We start from the raw sequence: 18,637 nt of genomic DNA, 5'->3' as shown, positions 1-18,637 counted from the left end.
ATGCCAGCAGCAAATCATACACTAATATGCGATTCCTTACGCTCCATCAACTCCAGAGGTGTTTTTATTGGAGATAACCCTTTGTATTTCGTACTTCCTCTTTTCATCCTTCAAATCACTTTAATTTGCATCACCACTAGAATCACATCTCTCCTTCTCCAGCCTTTCGGTCAACCTCTCATCATCTCCCAGATCATTGTATGTAATCTCTCTCTCTCTCTCTCTCTCTCTCTCTCTCTCTCTCTCTCTCTCTCTCTGTTTCTCTGTTTCTCTGTTTCTCTCCCTCTCTGTTTTGCCTGAAAATTAATTACCCATGTTTCTTTCAATCATTCTCTGTTTTGCAGGGAGGTATAATAATAGGCCCTTCAGGTCTGTGTCGCGATAAGAAAGTATTAGCAATGCTATTCCCTGAAGAAGCTAAATTGGTATTTGATACAATATCATGGTTTGGTGTGATGATATACCTTTTTCTTTATGGTGTAAAGATGGATTTGATTATAGTTAAACAAGCAGGAAGGAAAGCCATAGTTATAGGCTTCTCAACCCTTCTTCTTCCATTGGCTTCATGCTTAATAATCTCCTTCGTTTTAAGACACTATGTCCCTTCAGATTCACATTTGTTTTCTTCACTACCTTACATTGCCATGTCACAATGTCTCATACCATTCATTGTTGTAACTTGTCTTCTCACTGAACTCAAAACCCTAAATACTGATCTTGGTCGCCTTGCTGTATCTTCATCAGTTTATGCTGATCTAGCTGGTCTCTCAGCTACATTGTTTGCTTATAATCTTGGAATTTCTCGAGGTGGTTCTTATTTGATACCATTATGGGCTTTACTCTCATCATTTGCATTGGTTGCCTTTATTTTCTTGGTTCTAAGGCCATTAATGAATTGGGTAGATAATCAGATTTCTGATGCAAAACCAGTGAAAGATTCACATTTTTGTGCTGTATTGTTGTTGATGTTTATAATTGGCCTTATAAGTCTGATTAATGGCCAAAATGTTATGTTGGGTCCATTGATTTTTGGATTGGTTATACCAAAAGGTCCACCATTGGGTTCAGCATTAGATCAGAAACTTGATACAATGGTTACTGCTGTGTTTTTTCCATCTTTCTTCCTTATGTGTGGTTTACACATAGACTTGTCTACAATAAAGCCAATGGTGGCAGGGGTTGTGGGGATTGTTGCATTGCTTGGTTTTTTGGCAAGGATGACTGCGGTATTCTTTTCAGCTCTCTACTACAATATACCAATGCGAGATGGTGTGGTGGTGGGACTCATGCTCAACAGTAGAGGCATAGCAGAACTCATCACTTTTAAGATATTGAATGAAGCAGCGGTAAGTATGTATATTCCCTTCTTATGCTCATCATCTCTGTTTCTTATTTGAATTTCTTGAAATAGAAAAAAAAAAAAAAAAAATGAAACTAGTTAGTTAATTCTATGGGCAAGAGATCTCTACTTGGTCGCATGGTCTCTACACAAACGTCTGACTCAATGGGTGAGCACGCCTGGGTATCTACCTAGGGGCAGAGGCGTCATCTCACATTCCCCTATGAGAGGGCGTAGGAAACACCACCAAGTGGAGATCTTTTTCTCTAATTCTGATAAAGAACCCTACGCTACCTTGGTCATGTGCGATGAGTAGGTCCTTCACCTAGACACAGGGCTGAGCTGGGCTGGGTTGTGTGAAATGACCGTCGTGCCCCCATGGAAAGGCGAAAATCCTAAGGGTGTGGCCAAAGATCATTTCACGCGACCCTATGTCTGGGTGTAGGGGCTGCGCAATGCACGGCGAGACCAAGTAGCGTTTTCTTTCCCATAGTTTTAATAGGGTAGTAATACAAAAATATTGTTGGATTCAGAGGATCGGTTGAATCCACCCGTCATTGGTGACATTTTCTGTGGACAAAGTTTTTTTCTGGTACCCAGGTTGCAGGAACATTCCTGCTATCCGGGCTCACAGCTAAAGTAATCCATTTTCTGATGCCAAGGTTGGGCTAGGCTTGGGTTTGGGTTTAGGTTGGCTCCCAGGGTTGGGCTAGGGTTTAGGGCAACCCTGGCCCATCCCGGCCCGTTGGCACCCCAACCCTCATTGTGCCACATGGACAGATATGTAAATATTTTTACCATTGAAAAGAGAGGCTATAGTCTGGATTAGGCATGTATCAGATTTAGATAGATTTGGGAAATTTACCTACATTGACTAGATTAATGTATGCCCATGCATGCCTCACTCTCCCAGGGTCTTTGATTTATTTGTCAAAGCTCTGATTTGCTACTTGAGTGTGCAGAGAACCTAAAGGTCATGCTCACATATCAAGTATATCCTTTGGACTCTAACTAATTAATTTTGCAAATTTTTTATTCCTTTAAGAGAAAACATATAAAAGTGGTATCCTTTAATCCTAATTTTTCTACTACATTCTTTGTGTATGGGGCAGCTATTGATACCATGTACAGTTTCCATCTCAAAAGTTCGAACTGATAGGTGGAGGGACTCCTAATTATATAAATTGGGGCTAAATTAGTAGCCGATGTGGGACTAAATTCTCAACACTGCTAAAAGAAATCCCCCATTGTGGACAAAACACAATTGTCTCCTTCTTCCAATTGACAAATGGTGATATAGAAAACAAATTTATACTTGCCCTATATGGGAAAAAGAATTTTGCTTGATCTTGTGGCTCTTGCGCCAAAATCCCATCTGTATTGATGCCCTTGCGCTTGCTCTCATTGACCCCTACGCTGGTGCAAGCGCTATACACGACCCAGTAGCGATCTCTTGCCCTATATATAAATTATCCGAAAGAAGGATTTAAATTGGCAAGCAGTTTGCTCTTCTCTTTGATATTAACATTTATTGATGCTTATTGGTTTTTGGTTTTTTGTTTTTTGTTTTTTGTTTTTGTGTGTGGTGCTAATACAGATATTTGATGATGAAGAGTATGCACTTGCTGTCCTTACAATTCTACTGATAACAGCAATCACAACACCAATTTTGAGAATCCTTCATGATCCTTCACAAAGTTATACACCAACAAATAGAAGAACCATACAAGACATGAAACTCAATTCTGATCTTAGAATGTTGGTTTGCATTCGAAAACCAGAGAATGTACCTACCATGATCAACCTTATAGAAGTTTCACATGCTAGCAGAGAGAATCCTATCTCGATCATAGTTCTCAGACTAGTAGAACTAGTGGGTCGTGCTTCTCCTATACTAGTAGTCCACAATGAAGAAGAAGCACAACCCTCATATAATAATGGCAGCAATAGCAGCAGAAACAACAACAACAATAACAACAACAACGACAACACAACCAATAATATTAATATTACTAATTCATACATCTTTTGCTCTAGATCAGATCAAATGATCTTCAATGCTTTTAAGCAATACAAGTTATTGAATGAAGATTCCATAAACATTCAACAATTCACTTCCATATCTCATGTTGCTACAATGCATGATGATGTATGTCAAGTGGCATGTGATAAGAGAGCAACCATCATAATAGTTCCATTTCATAAAGAATGGGCAATAGATGGTAGTATTAATTCTGTGAATTATGGTCTTAGGGCTATGAACAGAAACATTCTAAAGAGGGCACCTTGTTCTGTTGGTATATTAGTTGATCGCGGAACAATAATACAAGCTGGTCATTTTTCTGTTGTTACAAGTAGGGCTTCCATCTACAGAGTTGCTGTTCTCTTAATTGGTGGACCTGATGATGACGAAGCTTTTGCCTATGGTTCACGTATAGCCCTTCATCGACATGTTAAAGTCACAGTCATTTTCTTTAATGATATCAATATGATCAATAAGAAGAAGATGGAAAGCTATAAACAGATCAATGGGACGAATGAGCAGATGGAATATAGAGAGGAAGAGGTTACAGATGGGGAGAAATTAGCAGTTCTGATTAGAGATATTCTAGAGGAAGGTTATGATCTTACAATTGTAGGGAGAAGACAAGGGAGAAATTCACCAGTTTTCTTGGGTCTTACTGAGTGGAATGAATGCCCAGAACTTGGACTAATAGGAGATATGTTGGCCTCACCAGATTTTGGTACTACATCTTCTATTTTAGTGTTGCAACAACAAAGACAAATATGTAATCAAAGCAAAACTAGTAGAAGAGGAGGAGGAGGAAGCTTTGGTCTACTAAATTATGGTTCAAAATCTCATATGAGAGACTTATCAATTCATGATGTACCAATGGATGAGAATGATGAAACAAGTAGAATGACTTTGGAAAGAATGTGTTAAAAAGAGATATAAACACAACTAGGAGCTAGCTAGCTTTTCTATTAATAATAGACTATTTCTTCAATGGTTCCTTCTCATTTTCATTTACAATTTCTTTTTTTTTGTTTACATAAATTTCAAAAGAGATTGATTTTAGAGTGCTAGAGTTTTTACTCATTTAATGTTTGTATACCAAGACGGCTAGAAAGATTTTAGAGTAAGGCACCAATTTGGAAATACAAATGCAAATTAATTTATGTTAAATAGACCAATAAGCAAAGTTTTCAATCTTATGGAACCTTCTAATAATCCCACAATCAATTTTGTGTTACACTTACATGTAATGTTCTTATTTCATATCATCATATTTTTCCATAGTTGCACCCTCAATCGAACTCTTTCTTTCAAATTAATCAGTTTTTGTTAATTTAATTTTACATGCTGACTATAAATTCCCAAGAGTTGTAATGCTCCCAAAAACCCCTTCTCTTGGATGAGATATCAAATCATTTACTCCCCCTAAAGGCAGAAAAAGGACAAGCATGATTGGCATCGGCAAGAGAAGTAGTCAGTGGAGTTTAGGCGGATTGGTACTTAATCAACTAATGAGGAGGAAGGAAGGCTGGGGTTCAATAGCAAGACATGCAGGAGGATTGACTCATCAAGTTCCCTTTAATGCTTAGCTTTTTGTATCCCTTTCTCGGTTCTTGTTTTAGGGTTTTCTCCAGCTCTCATGGTGACTTCTTCACCGACGGCGAGCTCTTTGGTTGGTAATGGCTCTTCCTCTTCTTCCATTGTTGCTCTCAACATCTCTCCACATCTTCCATTGAAGCTTTCCTCAACCAATTACCTTTTAAGGCGTGAACAATTTCTTCCTGTGCTGAAAGGTTACGATCTACTTGGTTTTGTTGATGGAAGCTTCCCTTGCCCGGTGGTCTGTCCTACTTCTTCTTCGTCTACGGTGGCCACACTATGGGATCGTCAAGATCAGCTCATCGTGAGCTGGATCGTCTTTTCTCTGTCTAAAACGGCGCTCTCTCTTGTTGTTAGTTCTCCAACCTCTCAACATGTTTGGGAAACCCTAGCTCGGATCTATGTACTCGGATTCTTGATCTTAAAGATCGTCTCTCTCGTTTACAGAAAGACTCTGCATCGGTGGCTGCTCATCTTCTCAAGCTTCGATTTGTAGCTGATTCTCTTGTTGTGATTGATCATCCAATTAGTGATGAGATGAGGATCTTATTCTCTCTACTATTCGATAATTAGGTCCTGATTTTAGAGATTTTACGACATCAATACGTCTCCGTGTTGAACCAGTTTCGTTTGTGGATCTCATTCATCTACTCCTGAGTCACGAGAGTTTTCTACACTTTGTTTCTGATGAGGTTACATCGGTGGTGACGATGGCGAATGTAGCATCTACGACTGATGCTACTCAATCATTCTCTGATTCTGGTGGTACTCTCTTTCAGAGCAATCGATGCTATGTCAATTCTCGATTTCCCCGTGTTTGTGGTTATCCGTGTTTGTGGTTATCATCGTCCTTCTGGCCGCTACACTTCTTCAAGGCCTCCGGATCCCTCTTATTCTCTGTGGTCCAATGAACATAACTATCCTCCACGTTTTTTATCAGAATTCTCGCCCTCGTCCATCAAGTAAAATTTGGAAACTGGTTCTTCTTTTTCTTCTCTCCATCATTTTCCATGTCAGACTTGTGTTCACGTTGGTCATCTGGCTTCTTCATGCCCTCTACGATTCAATCATGCATTTCTTGGTAATGTCTATCTCTCTTCTTCAATTTCCTCAATTTCCACTACTTGGTTACTTGATTCTGGTTCTAACAATCATCTGACTGCAAATGTGAGGAATCTAGCTCTCAGTACTCCATTCTGTGGCCTTAAACAAAACATAATTGGGAATGGGCAAGGTTTGTCAATCACACACTCTGGTTTCACTTCCCTATTTACACTGACTCACAGATTTCATCTCTCATGTTCTATGTGTCCTTGCAATTCATAGGAATTTACTCTCTATTCAACATTTCTGTTTTGATAACCGTACTTTCTTTGAGTTTTATCCTGACTCTTTCTTGATTAAGGATCAAGTGACCGGCCGAATATTATATCAAGGCCAGAGTAATAACGACCTTTACGAGATCCATCTCCATGCTGCTTCACTGTCACTTAGTCACTCTACTATTCGGGTTTTTTGGAATGAATGGCAGCTAGCTAACAAGTTACTATGGACTCAGGGTCCCCATTGATTGATGGTTCTGAGTATCATAGAGTCATGAATTAAAAAATAAATTAACCATAGTATTCTTTATTTCAAAATAGAAACCACTAATGTCCAAAACTGAAACCGAAATTAAATTCTGCCTAAAGGACGGTACATAAAAAGTGTTCTTTAAAGTCAATTTAAAACTAGAATCTAATAATAAAATGACATCTCCCACGAACTCTACGTCACCTGTAATGTTGAAAGTTATTAAAATTGTTAGATCTGATCGTGGGGGTGAGTATTATGGCAGACATGGCGATGTTGGACAGCTTAAGGGCTCGTTTGCTAAATACCTTGAGGACTCTGGAATAGTTAGTCAGTTTACTATGCCAGGAAGTCCTTAACAAAATGGGGTCGCCGAAAGGCGTAACCGTACCCTTATGGACATGGTGAGGAGTATGGTTAGTAGGACAAATTTACCTAAGTTCTTATGGGGTGAAGCCTTGAAAACTGCTCTTTATATCCTTAACCGTGTACCTACTAAAGCCGCTCCTCTTACACCTTTTGAGTTATGGACCGGCCGTAAACCCAGTTTAAACCATCTTAGAGTTTGGGGGTGCCCTGCAGAAGTGAAGTTGTATAATCCAACTTTAAACAAGTTGGATCCCAAGACTACTCGTTGCTACTTTGTCAGCTACTCAGATCATTCGAAGGGATATAAATTTTATAATCCTCATGAGGCACTAGGATTGTGGAGTCACGAGCAATAAGTTTCGGAATTTGATGTGGCGAAAAAGAATGACTGTTCTCGATCGTTCAAGATAGTCACATGGTTGGTACATCGGTACCCATTCTTCTACCTATTCGATGATGTGGGGCATCTTGTGCCATTGGTTACACTCGGAGTTCGGGCCGATATTGATACCGTCCCCGACATTCATGTAGCACTGATGAGATTCCTCTTATTCGGGATGCGGTTGAGGATCCTATCATTGATGCAGTTCCAGCTGAGATTCCTCAGATTCAGGTTGAGGCAGTAGTGGCACCATTACGGAGATCCACCAGGGAGAGAAGGTCAGCTATATCACCTATCTATGAGGTCTATCTGGGAGAACATGACTATGTTATTTGATTGTGTTCTTGAACGCCCTATGGAGATCCTGGCTTTTGGGATCTTGTCCCTATTCGGATCAATTTATTCTAACATGTGGTATCAGAGCCCTTAAGCTATCCAGCATCGCCATGTCTGCCATAGTACTCACCCCCACGATCGGATTTAACAATTTTGTCCCTATTCGGATCAATTTAGGGCGTTCAAGAACACAATCAACTAAATAATAGAAAATAGGGATAGAACCACCAACCTTGTTTCGCATCCATAGTGATGATGATCGCAGCGAAAAATAAAGAACAAAGATCTAGGTGCTTCCCCTCTATTCCCAAAGTAACTGGCCTGATGAGAATACCGAATGCGCAGGGATGACGAACACTGAATATCTCCCTCTCTTTCAAGAATGCACTCCTCAATAGCAATTGAGAATAAAAAGTTGTGTTGGGTAGAGGGGGGACCTAGCTCTCCTTATATAGTAATCCCTATAGGGTCTAACTCATCACAGTCCCAATAGGAATCTATCTGGCCCACACTAAGCCAGTCCACATTAGACTTCTAATATAACTTAATGACCTCACTTTATTAGACCAAAACCCTAATTAGCCTGGTTTAGGGATTTAATTATGTCCATATAGAATTTTATTAGAACTAAAATTCTAACATTCTCTCACTTGGACTTACATTAAATTCCTTATTTTTAAAAGGATTTAAAAACAGTTTTGACCAAAACAAATCACAGGCTAACAACTCTTTAAGAAAACTTTATGTGCACAATTTTTTAAAATAAATTGGTCTAGAGGTCATATTAGAAAGTTAATCCTATCTCATAGAGTTTTAGACACCGAATCATGGCGTAATCGCATCTATGATCAAGCGACACGAGCCTTCCATGGTCACGAGAGCCCTCAACTCTACTAACATGGATACAATGTGGTAGTGTGGCAACGAGATAATACTCACGTAGTGATTCCTTATGTATTATTCGTTTATCAGTCCAAAATTTCTCTTCTTTAAGTGGCACAGGCTCACTAGAGAAATAAACTTCGTGATTCTAACGAATCTGTATGTCTCATCTTGAATAACTCGAGTTTTACTTTATGTGTTACAAGACATACCTTTAGGCTAATAACTTAATGCCCCAGCCTTGCTTAAGGTTAACACATTCCTTAAGTCTTTAAAACTAGATATATATACATCATGTCAATAAATGAAACACCCAAGTGTTCAAAAGAATTTTGCATGCAATGACAACTGATACATATAAGCCAAGATTTACCACACGGTAAAAATTACAGATGAAAATAAACTTTATTTTACAATGGAGCAAAACAACTCCCACTAACCAACCGCATCCCATGATGCACCTAAACCCATGCTTATGACATGTCTTTCAAAACACAAGGGCGAAGACCTTAGGTTAGGGATCTATAACCATATCATCCGTATCAATATGCTCCACCGCAATGTCACCTTTCTTTCTGTCTCCTTTATGGTCAAATACTTGACCTTCATGTCCTTAGACCCTCTAAGTTCTTTATTGTTGTTTATAAACAACACAGCAAAACTGTTATTACTATATGTCTGGATGGGTCTATCCACAGAATCTAAAATGGTCAACTACTTTATGAGATTCCTGAGTCAAATAACCTGAGTAGCAACCCCATGGCATGCTACAAACTTTACCTGTATAGTCAATGTGGTTACCAATGTTTGTTTTGTACTGTTCCATAATACTACCCTTCCTGCCATTAGAAAAACTTAACCGAGATGTGGATCTCCTATCATTCTCACAATAGCAAGGTCGGAATCAGATGACCCACTAGCTTGAGTTCAGGAATGTGTCTTTATGTTACATATAATCTTTTATCCCCTACAAGTACCATAATACTTTCTTGGCAAGAACCTGTGGCTAAGACCAGGATCCGACGATATCGCCAAGAAGACCCATCACAAAGGTAATATTCGTCCGCATGCACTGAGCATACATGATACTACCTAGTGCGCTAAATATAAGGCACCTCATTATGTCATCCTTCTCGCCTTCATTTTTCGGCATGTGTCGAGCTCGGTTTGAGAACATGAACATTCTCGGGTTTGCAATCCAAAGATACTCAACCTCTCCGAATACGATCAACATAAGCCCTCTGAGAAAAACTTAGTAACGACGAGAACGATCCCTATGGATCTCAATGCCAAGGACAAAAGAAACCTCACCAAGGTCCTTCATGTCAAATTCCCTAGATAATAGTTGCTTTCATTTATGCAACATCCCTAGGTCACCGCTAGCAAGCAGGATGTCATCCATATAAAATATGAGAAAATAGAATTTGCTCCCCACCGACCTTGTGATATATACACTGATCCGCTTTGTTTTCCACAAAACCGAATGAAGTCACGACATCACAAACTTCAAATACCACCGCCTGGAAGCTTGTTTGAGGCCAGTAAATAGACTTCTTGAGTCCACGCAAGATGGTCTCAACCATCCACCGCAAGACCCTCAGGTTTAATTCAACAAGCTCCCAAACATCATTATGTTTCATCGATTCCACCTCATCTCTCATTGCATCTAACCACAAATCTAACTGAGAACTAGAAACAACGCCTGAATAAGTAACTGGATCAACCACACAACCAATGTCGTAGTCATGTTCTCTCAGATAGACCTCATAGATAGATGGTATTTCTGAATTTCTCCCCTTGATGGATTTCCGTGATGGTGCTACCACTGCCTCACCCTGAATCTGAGAAATCTCAGCTGGAACTGCATCAATGATAGGATCCTCAATCGCATCCTGATTGAGAGGAATCTCATCAGGTGCTCAATGAATGTCAAGGATAGTTATCAATATCAGGCTCCTGAACTCCAGCAGGTGTAACTAATGGCGTGGTATGCCCCACATCCGTCTAAATAGGTAGAAGAACATGTACCAATCATGTCACTATCTCGAACAGTCTGAGAACAATCATTCCTTTTGGCCATATCAAATTCTAGAAACTTCGCTGCCTATAAGTCCATAATTTTAGTGTCTCCGTAGGGGTTATAAAAGTTATATCCCTTCGAATGATCTGGGTAGCTAACAAAATAGTAATGAGTAGTCCTGGGATCCAACTTGTTCAAAGTCGGATAATATAGTTTTACTTCTGCAGGGCACCCCCAAACTCTAAGATGATTTCTGGGTTTAGTAACTTCATGGTTAAGGATACAATGAGTAGTTTTCAAAAAACTTCTCCCATAAGAACTTAGGTAAAATTTGTCTTACTAATCATACTCTTCACTAGTGCGGTTATGTCATTCGGCGACACCATTTTTCTCAGGACTTCCTGGCATAGTAAATTGACCGACTATCGCAGAGTCCTCTTAGTATTTGGAAAACAGGCCCTTAAGCTATCCAGCATCGCCATGTCTGCCATAATACTCACCCCCACGATCGGATTTAACAATTTTAATAACTTTCCGCAACTGTTTCTCAACTTTAGTCCCAAAAATCTTGAACTTGTCAAGAAATTCAGACTTTTCTTTAATTAAGAACAGATAGCCATATCGGGAGTAGTCGCCTGTTAAAAGTGATGAAATAAAAAATTTCTACACAATGTGGCTGAACAGGGACCACTGATGTCAATTTGAATGACCTCCAACAGTCGAACTATAGACTACGTTTTCTTCTTTATCTTGGTCATCTTTCCTTACATCGTCTACATAAGTTTCTAGATCACTTTCGAGAGTTGGTAGGATGTCGACTTTATCAGTCTTTACTCTTGCCTTAGAAATATGACCTAACATCTTATGCCACAATGTGAAAGACCGTTCTTTAGGTAAGGGTCTTTTGGAAACAACGTTTTCAATATTATGGAAGGCGTAGATATCATTGGGAGATAAACACAGTCTGTACAATCCATTGGACGTAATGCAGGAACCAACTTTATTTGAAACAAATTTATCATACTGTTCTTTATTTCAAAATGGTAACTACCAATGTCCAACACTGAAATCGAAATTAAATTTCGCCTGAAGGATGGTACATAAAAAGTATTCTTTACAGTCAAATTAAAACTAGAAACTAGTAATAAAATGATATCTCCCACGAACTTTACGTCAATCATATCCATCATTCCCTATGACAAGTCTTGACTCATCCTGATTTGGCCTCTTTCGGTTTATGAATCCCTATATGGTAAAAGCAAATTAGTTAGTTGCCCCGCCGTCTAGCCTCCAAGTACTGGATGAGGCTTATGATAGATTGGACTCACAAACAAAAGCCAAAGAATCTTTACCTGATGGCCTGGGTTTTGATAACCAAGTCTTGTATTTGTTGCAGTCCTTCTTTATGTGACCCTTCTTCTTGCAAAAGAAGCAGCGATCACTCTCTTTCTTGAAAGAGTCTTTCTTAGGTCCCAAATTGTTAATCCGATCGCACTCTTTATTGGCAGACTTATGAGTATGGTTTTTAGACTTTTCACTCTCATGGGATTTGGAAATAACAAGTAGTTTCTCTTCCTCGGATACAACCCTAGAAATAAGGTCATCGATACTCCAGACATCGTCCTGGGAAAGGTAGTTGGTTTTGATGATGTCAAAATCAGAAGGTAGGGTATTAAGAACTTGATGAACAATCAAGGCATCAGGAAGAACAATATTCAAGGCTTTGATTTTGGTTTGATAGTCAATCATCCAAACAATATAATCCCTAACACCCCCAGAACCATGGTATTCCATATTAAATAGCCCTTGCAGAAGTCTCCCAATCTTAGCATTCGATGAAACTTGGTATCTCTTGGAAATTGCATCCAGCAATACTCTAGCAGTACATTTATCAGGTAGACCACTCTTAAGGTGTTCCGGTATCGACCTCTTTATAGATAGTATAGCTAAGCGATTACTCTTTTCCCATGCAGAATGCACAAATTTTTCATCCTCGATACTATCATTTGTTAGGTCCATTGGTTTATCTATAACAAGGGACGTATGCACATTTGCCATCTTCATGGCAAACATAATGTCCTCTTTCCACTTCTTAAAATTTGACCCAGTAAGAATCTCAATAGTGACCATGTTATTATTGCCAGAAAATGTGACTGAAAATTTAAACAATGAACAGTACAATAATCAGCATGATGCAAGTACAGCTTGAAACCTTATAAGCTAATGAGAATTTTACACACATCGTTGTGAAAACACCTTTGGGCTGAATTCTCAATATGCAATTGTAAAAGTCCCTACATACCAGTGGCCATGGGAATACAGCTCAACTTTCAAAATCCACCACCTTTGGGTGTGCAGAATTCTAGGGTCAACCTATTCACATGCATACTGTATATGTACCCCTTCAAATACCAATACATGACCACCACCTTTGGGTGTATGACCACACATCAGCGTTGAAGGACATCCCACAACTGTATAAGACCGGTGTTTCACAAATCCAACAAGGAAGGTCGCTTTGGCGGCTGCATCCTGTCGAAAACATGAAGCCCTCTTTCGGGATTTTCCAAAATTACTTACATCCTTAAACAATGTGTTATTTTATAATTTATGATAAGGGGCTTTAAATGTCTTAAAATTAACACAAAATAATAATAATTCTGTTCATCAAGGTAGGTATTCCAGCAATTCAGAAATTAGTTCGGTTCCCAATAGAACGAACCGATAAATTACATAAAGGGCATGCATCAAAAGAATACCAAAAATATTTACAATATTCATATCTGATCAAAACAGAGGGTACCACTGTGTAGAGCACAGAAAAACAGAGCCAACGCAAAAAACGGGACCCCAAACGGAGTCTCGTAGCCCCCAGAAAGCCCGGTCAAAGTTTAAGTCCAAATTCGATTGACTGTACTGGTCAAACCGGTCCGAAAGTCAAACCAAATCAATTTGGTCAACCCCGGTTCGAACGAACCGGTTCAGACCCGGTCCAATCGGTTTTGGGTCAACCCAACTCGGGTCAGTAGTTGGGTTAACGGGTCGGGTTTTGGGTCAGAAATTGGGTCGACCCGACCCGAGAGGCGCACGTTAGCATCGCCTGTAAATAGCATCAGGCGCACGATAGCAAAACCTAGATTCTTTATGGTTTTTAGACTTTTCACTCTCATGGGATTTGGAAATAACAAGTAGTTTCTCTTCCTCGGATACAACCCTAGAAATAAGGTCATCGATACTCCAGACATTGTCCTGGGAAAGGTAGTTGGTTTTGATGATGTCAAAATCAGAAGGTAGGGTATTAAGAACTTGATGAACAATCAAGGCATCAGGAAGAACAATATTCAAGGCTTTGATTTTGGTTTGATAGTCAATCATCCAAACAATATAATCCCTAACACCCCCAGAACCATGGTATTCCATATTAAATAGCCCTTGCAGAAGTCTCCCAATCTTAGCATTCGATGAAACTTGGTATCTCTTGGAAATTGCATCCAAAATACTCTAGCAAGACATTTATCGTAGACCACTCTTAAGGTGTTCCGGTATCGACCTCTTTATAGATAGTATAGCTAAGCGATTACTCTTTTCCCATGCGAATGCACAAATTTTTCATCCTCAGTACTATCAGCTGTTAGGTCCATTGGTTTATCTATAACAAGGGACGTATGCACATTTGCCATCTTCATGGCAAACATAATGTCCTCTTTCCACTTCTTAAAATTTGACCCAGTAAGAATCTCAATAGTGACCATGTTATTATTGCCAGAAAATGTGACTGAAAATTTAAACAATGAACAGTACAATAATCAGCATGATGCAAGTACAGCTTGAAACCTTATAAGCTATCCAGCATCGCCATGTCTGCCATAATACTCAACTATCGCAGAGTCCTCTTAGTATTTGGAAAATAGGCCCTTAAGCAATCCAGCATCGCCATGTCTGCCATAATACTCACCCCCACGATCGGATTTAACAATCTTAATAACTTTCCCCAACTGTTTCTCAACTTTAGTCCCAAAAATCTTGAACTTGTCAAGAAATTCAGACTTTTCTTTAATTAAGAACAGATAGCCATATCGGGAGTAGTCGCCTGTTAAAAGTGATGAAATAAAAATTTCTACACAATGTGGTGAACAGGGACCACGATGTCAATTTGAATGACCTCCAACAGTCGAACTATAGACTACGCTTTTTTCTTTATCTTGGTCATCTTTCCCTTACATCGCTCTACATAAGTTTCTAGATCACTTTCGAGAGTAGGTAGGATGTCGAGACTTTATCAGTCTTTCCACTCTTGCCTTAGAAATATGACCTAACATCTTATGCCACAATGTGAAAGACCGTTCTTTAGGTAAGGGTCTTTTGGAAACAACGTTTTCAATGTTATGGAAGGCGTAGATATCATTGGGAGATAAACACAGTCTGTACAATCCATTGGACGTAATGCAGGAACCAACTTTATTTGAAACAAATTTATCATACTGTTCTTTATTTCAAAATGGTAACTACCAATGTCCAATACTGAAATCGAAATTAAATTTCGCCTGAAGGATGGTACATAAAAAGTATTCTTTACAGTCAAATTAAAACTAGAAACTAGTAATAAAATGATATCTCCCACGAACTTTACGTCAATCATATCCATCATTCCCTATGACAAGTCTTGATTCATCCTGATTTGGCCTCTTTCGGTTTATGAATCCCTCTATGGTAAAAGCAACTTAGTTAGTTGCCCCGCCGTCTAGCCTCCAAGTACTGGATGAGGCTTATGATAGATTGGACTCACAAACAAAAGCCAAAGAATCGTTACTTGATGGCCTGGGTTTTGATAACCAAGTCTTGTATTTGTTGCAGTCCTTCTTTATGGGACCCTTCTTCTTGCAAAAGAAGCAGCGATCACTCTCTTTCTTGAAAGAGTCTTTCTTAGGTCCCAAATTGTTAATCCGATCGCACTCTTTATTGGCAGACTTATGAGTATGGTTTTTAGACTTTTCACTCTCATGGGATTTGGAAATAACAAGTAGTTTCTCTTCCTCGGATACAACCCTAGAAATAAGGTCATCGATACTCCAGACATCGTCCTGGGAAAGGTAGTTGGTTTTGATGATGTATATATATCTAGTTTTAAAGACTTAAGGAATGTGTTAACCTTAAGCAAGGCTGGGGCATTAAGTTATTAGCCTAAAGGTATGTCTTGTAACACATAAAGTAAAACTCGAGTTATTCAAGATGAAACTTCGTGATTCTAACGAATCTGTATGTCTCATCTTGAATAACTCGAGTTTTACTTTATGTGTTACAAGACATACCTTTAGGCTAATAACTTAATGCCCCAGCCTTGCTTAAGGTTAACACATTCCTTAAGTCTTTAAAACTAGATATATATACATCATGTCAATAAATGAAACACCCAAGTGTTCAAAAGAATTTTGCATGCAATGACAACTGATACATATAAGCCAAGATTTACCACACGGTAAAAATTACAGATGAAAATAAACTTTATTTTACAATGGAGCAAAACAACTCCCACTAACCAACCGCATCCCATGATGCACCTAAACCCATGCTTATGACATGTCTTTCAAAACACAAGGGCGAAGACCTTAGGTTAGGGGATCTATAACCATATCATCTGTATCAATATGCTCCACTGCAATGTCACCTTTCTTTACTGTCTCCTTTATGGTCAAATACTTGACCTTCATGTCCTTAGACCCTCTAAGTTCTTTATTGTTGTTTATAAACAACACAGCAAAACTGTTATTACTATATGTCTGGATGGGTCTATCCACAGAATCTAAAATGGTCAACTACTTTATGAGATTCCTGAGTCAAATAACCTGAGTAGCAACCCCATGGCATGCTACAAACTTTACCTATATAGTCAATGTGGTTACCAATGTTTGTTTTGTACTGTTCCATAATACTACCCTTCCTGCCATTAGAAAAACTTAACCAGATGTGGATCTCCTATCATTCTCACAGCTAGCAAGGTCGGAATCTGTATGACCCACTAGCTTGAGTTCAGGAATGTGTCTTTATGTTACATATAATCTTTTATCCCCTACAAGTACCATAATACTTTCTTGGCAGCAACCCAGTGGCTAAGACCAGGATCTGACTGATATCTGCCAAGAAGACCCATCACAAAGGTAATATTCGGTCTGGTACAGACCTGAGCATACATGATACTACCTAGTGCGCTAATATAAGGCACCTCATTATGTCATCCTTCTCAGCTTCATTTTTCGGGCACTGTGTCGAGCTCAGTTTGAGAACATGAACATTCTCAGGTTTGCAATCCAGCATACTGAACCTCTCCTGAATACGATCAACATAAGCCCTCTGAGAAAAACTTAGTAAACGACGAGAACGATCCCTATGGATCTCAATGCCAAGGACAAAAGAAACCTCACCAAGGTCCTTCATGTCAAATTCCCTAGATAATAGTTGCTTTCATTTATGCAACATCCCTAGGTCACCGCTAGCAAGCAGGATGTCATCCATATAAAATATGAGAAAATAGAATTTGCTCCCACTGACCTTGTGATATATACACTGATCCGCTTTGTTTTCCACAAAATCGAATGAAGTCACGACACTGTCAAACTTCAAATACCACTGCCTGGAAGCTTGTTTGAGACCGTAAATAGACTTCTTGAGTCCACGCAAGATGGTCTGAACCATCCACCGCAAGACCCTCAGGTTTAATTCAACAAGCTCCCAAACATCATTATGTTTCATCGATTCCACCTCATCTCTCATTACATGTAACCACAAATCTAACTGAGAACTAGAAACAACGCCTGAATAAGTAACTGGATCAACCACACAACCAATGTCGTAGTCATGTTCTCTCAGATAGACCTCATAGATAGATGGTATTTCTAAATTTCTCCCCTTGATGGATTTTCGTGATGGTGCTACCATTGCCTCACCCTGAATCTGAGAAATCTCAGCTAGAACTGCATCAATGATAGGATCCTCAATCGCATCCTGATTGAGAGGAATCTCATCAGGTGCTACATGAATGTCAAGGATAGTTATCAATATCAGGCTCCTGAACTCCAGCAGGTGTAACTAATGGCGTGGTATGCCCCACATCCGTCTGAATAGGTAGAAGAACATGTACCAATGTACCAACCATGTCACTATCTCGAATAGTCTGAGAACAATCATTCCTTTTGGCCATATCAAATTCCAGAAACTTCACTGCCTATAAGTCCATAATTCTAGTGTCTCCGCAGGGGTTATAAAATTTATATCCCTTCGAATGATCTGGGTAGCTAACAAAATAGTAATGAGTAGTCCTGGGATCCAACTTGTTCAAAGTCGGATAATATAGTTTTACTTCTGCAGGGCACCCCCAAACTCTAAGATGATTTCTGGGTTTAGTAACTACATGGTTAAGGATACAATGAGTAGTTTTCAAAAAACTTCTCCCATAAGAACTTAGGTAAAATTTGTCTTACTAATCATACTCTTCACTAGTGCGGTTATGCCTTTCGGCGACACCATTTTTCTCAGGACTTCCTGGCATAGTAAATTGACTAACTATCGCAGAGTCCTCTTAGTATTTGGAAAACAGGCCCTTAAGCTATCCAGCATCGCCATGTCTGCCATCCTTCAGGCAAAATTTAATTTCGATTTCAGTGTTGGACATTGGTAGTTACCATTTTGAAATAAAGAACAGTATGATAAATTTGTTTTAAATAAAGTTGGTTCCTGCATTACGTCCAATGGATTGTACAGACTGTGTTTATCTCCCAATGATATCTACGCCTTCCATAACATTGAAAACGTTGTTTCCAAAAGACCCTTACCTAAAGAACGGTCTTTCACATTGTGGCATAAGATGTTAGGTCATATTTCTAAGGCAAGAGTGGAAAGACTGATAAAGTCTGACATCCTACCTACTCTCGAAAGTGATCTAGAAACTTATGTAGACTGATGTAAGAGAAAGATGACCAAGATAAAGAAGAAAACTGTAGTCTATAGTTCTGACCTATTGGAGGTCATTCAAATTGACATCAGTGGTCCCTGTTCAGCCACATTGTGTAGAAATTTTTTATTTCATCACTTTTAACAGGCGACTACTCCCGATATGGCTATCTGTTC

General features: G+C 39.2%; 1 protein-coding gene across 1 annotated transcript; it reads left to right on the top strand.

The window, feature by feature from the left end:
• LOC122668703 (cation/H(+) antiporter 15-like) lies at positions 1–5,528 on the top strand. The gene is made up of 5 exons (XM_043865238.1): positions 1–198; positions 345–1,346; positions 2,937–4,254; positions 4,979–5,259; positions 5,403–5,528. The coding sequence occupies exons 1-5, from the start codon at positions 1–3 to the stop codon at positions 5,526–5,528; spliced, it is 2,925 nt and encodes a 974-aa protein (XP_043721173.1).
• Positions 5,529–18,637: the final 13,109 nt, after the last annotated feature.

Source organism: Telopea speciosissima, chromosome 7 (assembly GCF_018873765.1).
Source record: "Telopea speciosissima isolate NSW1024214 ecotype Mountain lineage chromosome 7, Tspe_v1, whole genome shotgun sequence".
Taxonomy (NCBI): Eukaryota; Viridiplantae; Streptophyta; class Magnoliopsida; order Proteales; family Proteaceae; genus Telopea; species Telopea speciosissima.
The sequence above is the reverse complement of the archived record's forward strand: the minus strand, read 5'-3'. Positions and strand labels throughout refer to the sequence as shown.

Coding starts and splice junctions, on each gene's coding strand:
- LOC122668703 (XM_043865238.1), top strand. CDS start 1: ATGCCAGCAGCAAATCATACACTAATATGCGATTCCTTACGCTCCATC. Junction 199..344: donor TCATCATCTCCCAGATCATT/GTATGTAATCTC, acceptor TCTGTTTTGCAG/GGAGGTATAATAATAGGCCC. Junction 1,347..2,936: donor AGATATTGAATGAAGCAGCG/GTAAGTATGTAT, acceptor GTGCTAATACAG/ATATTTGATGATGAAGAGTA.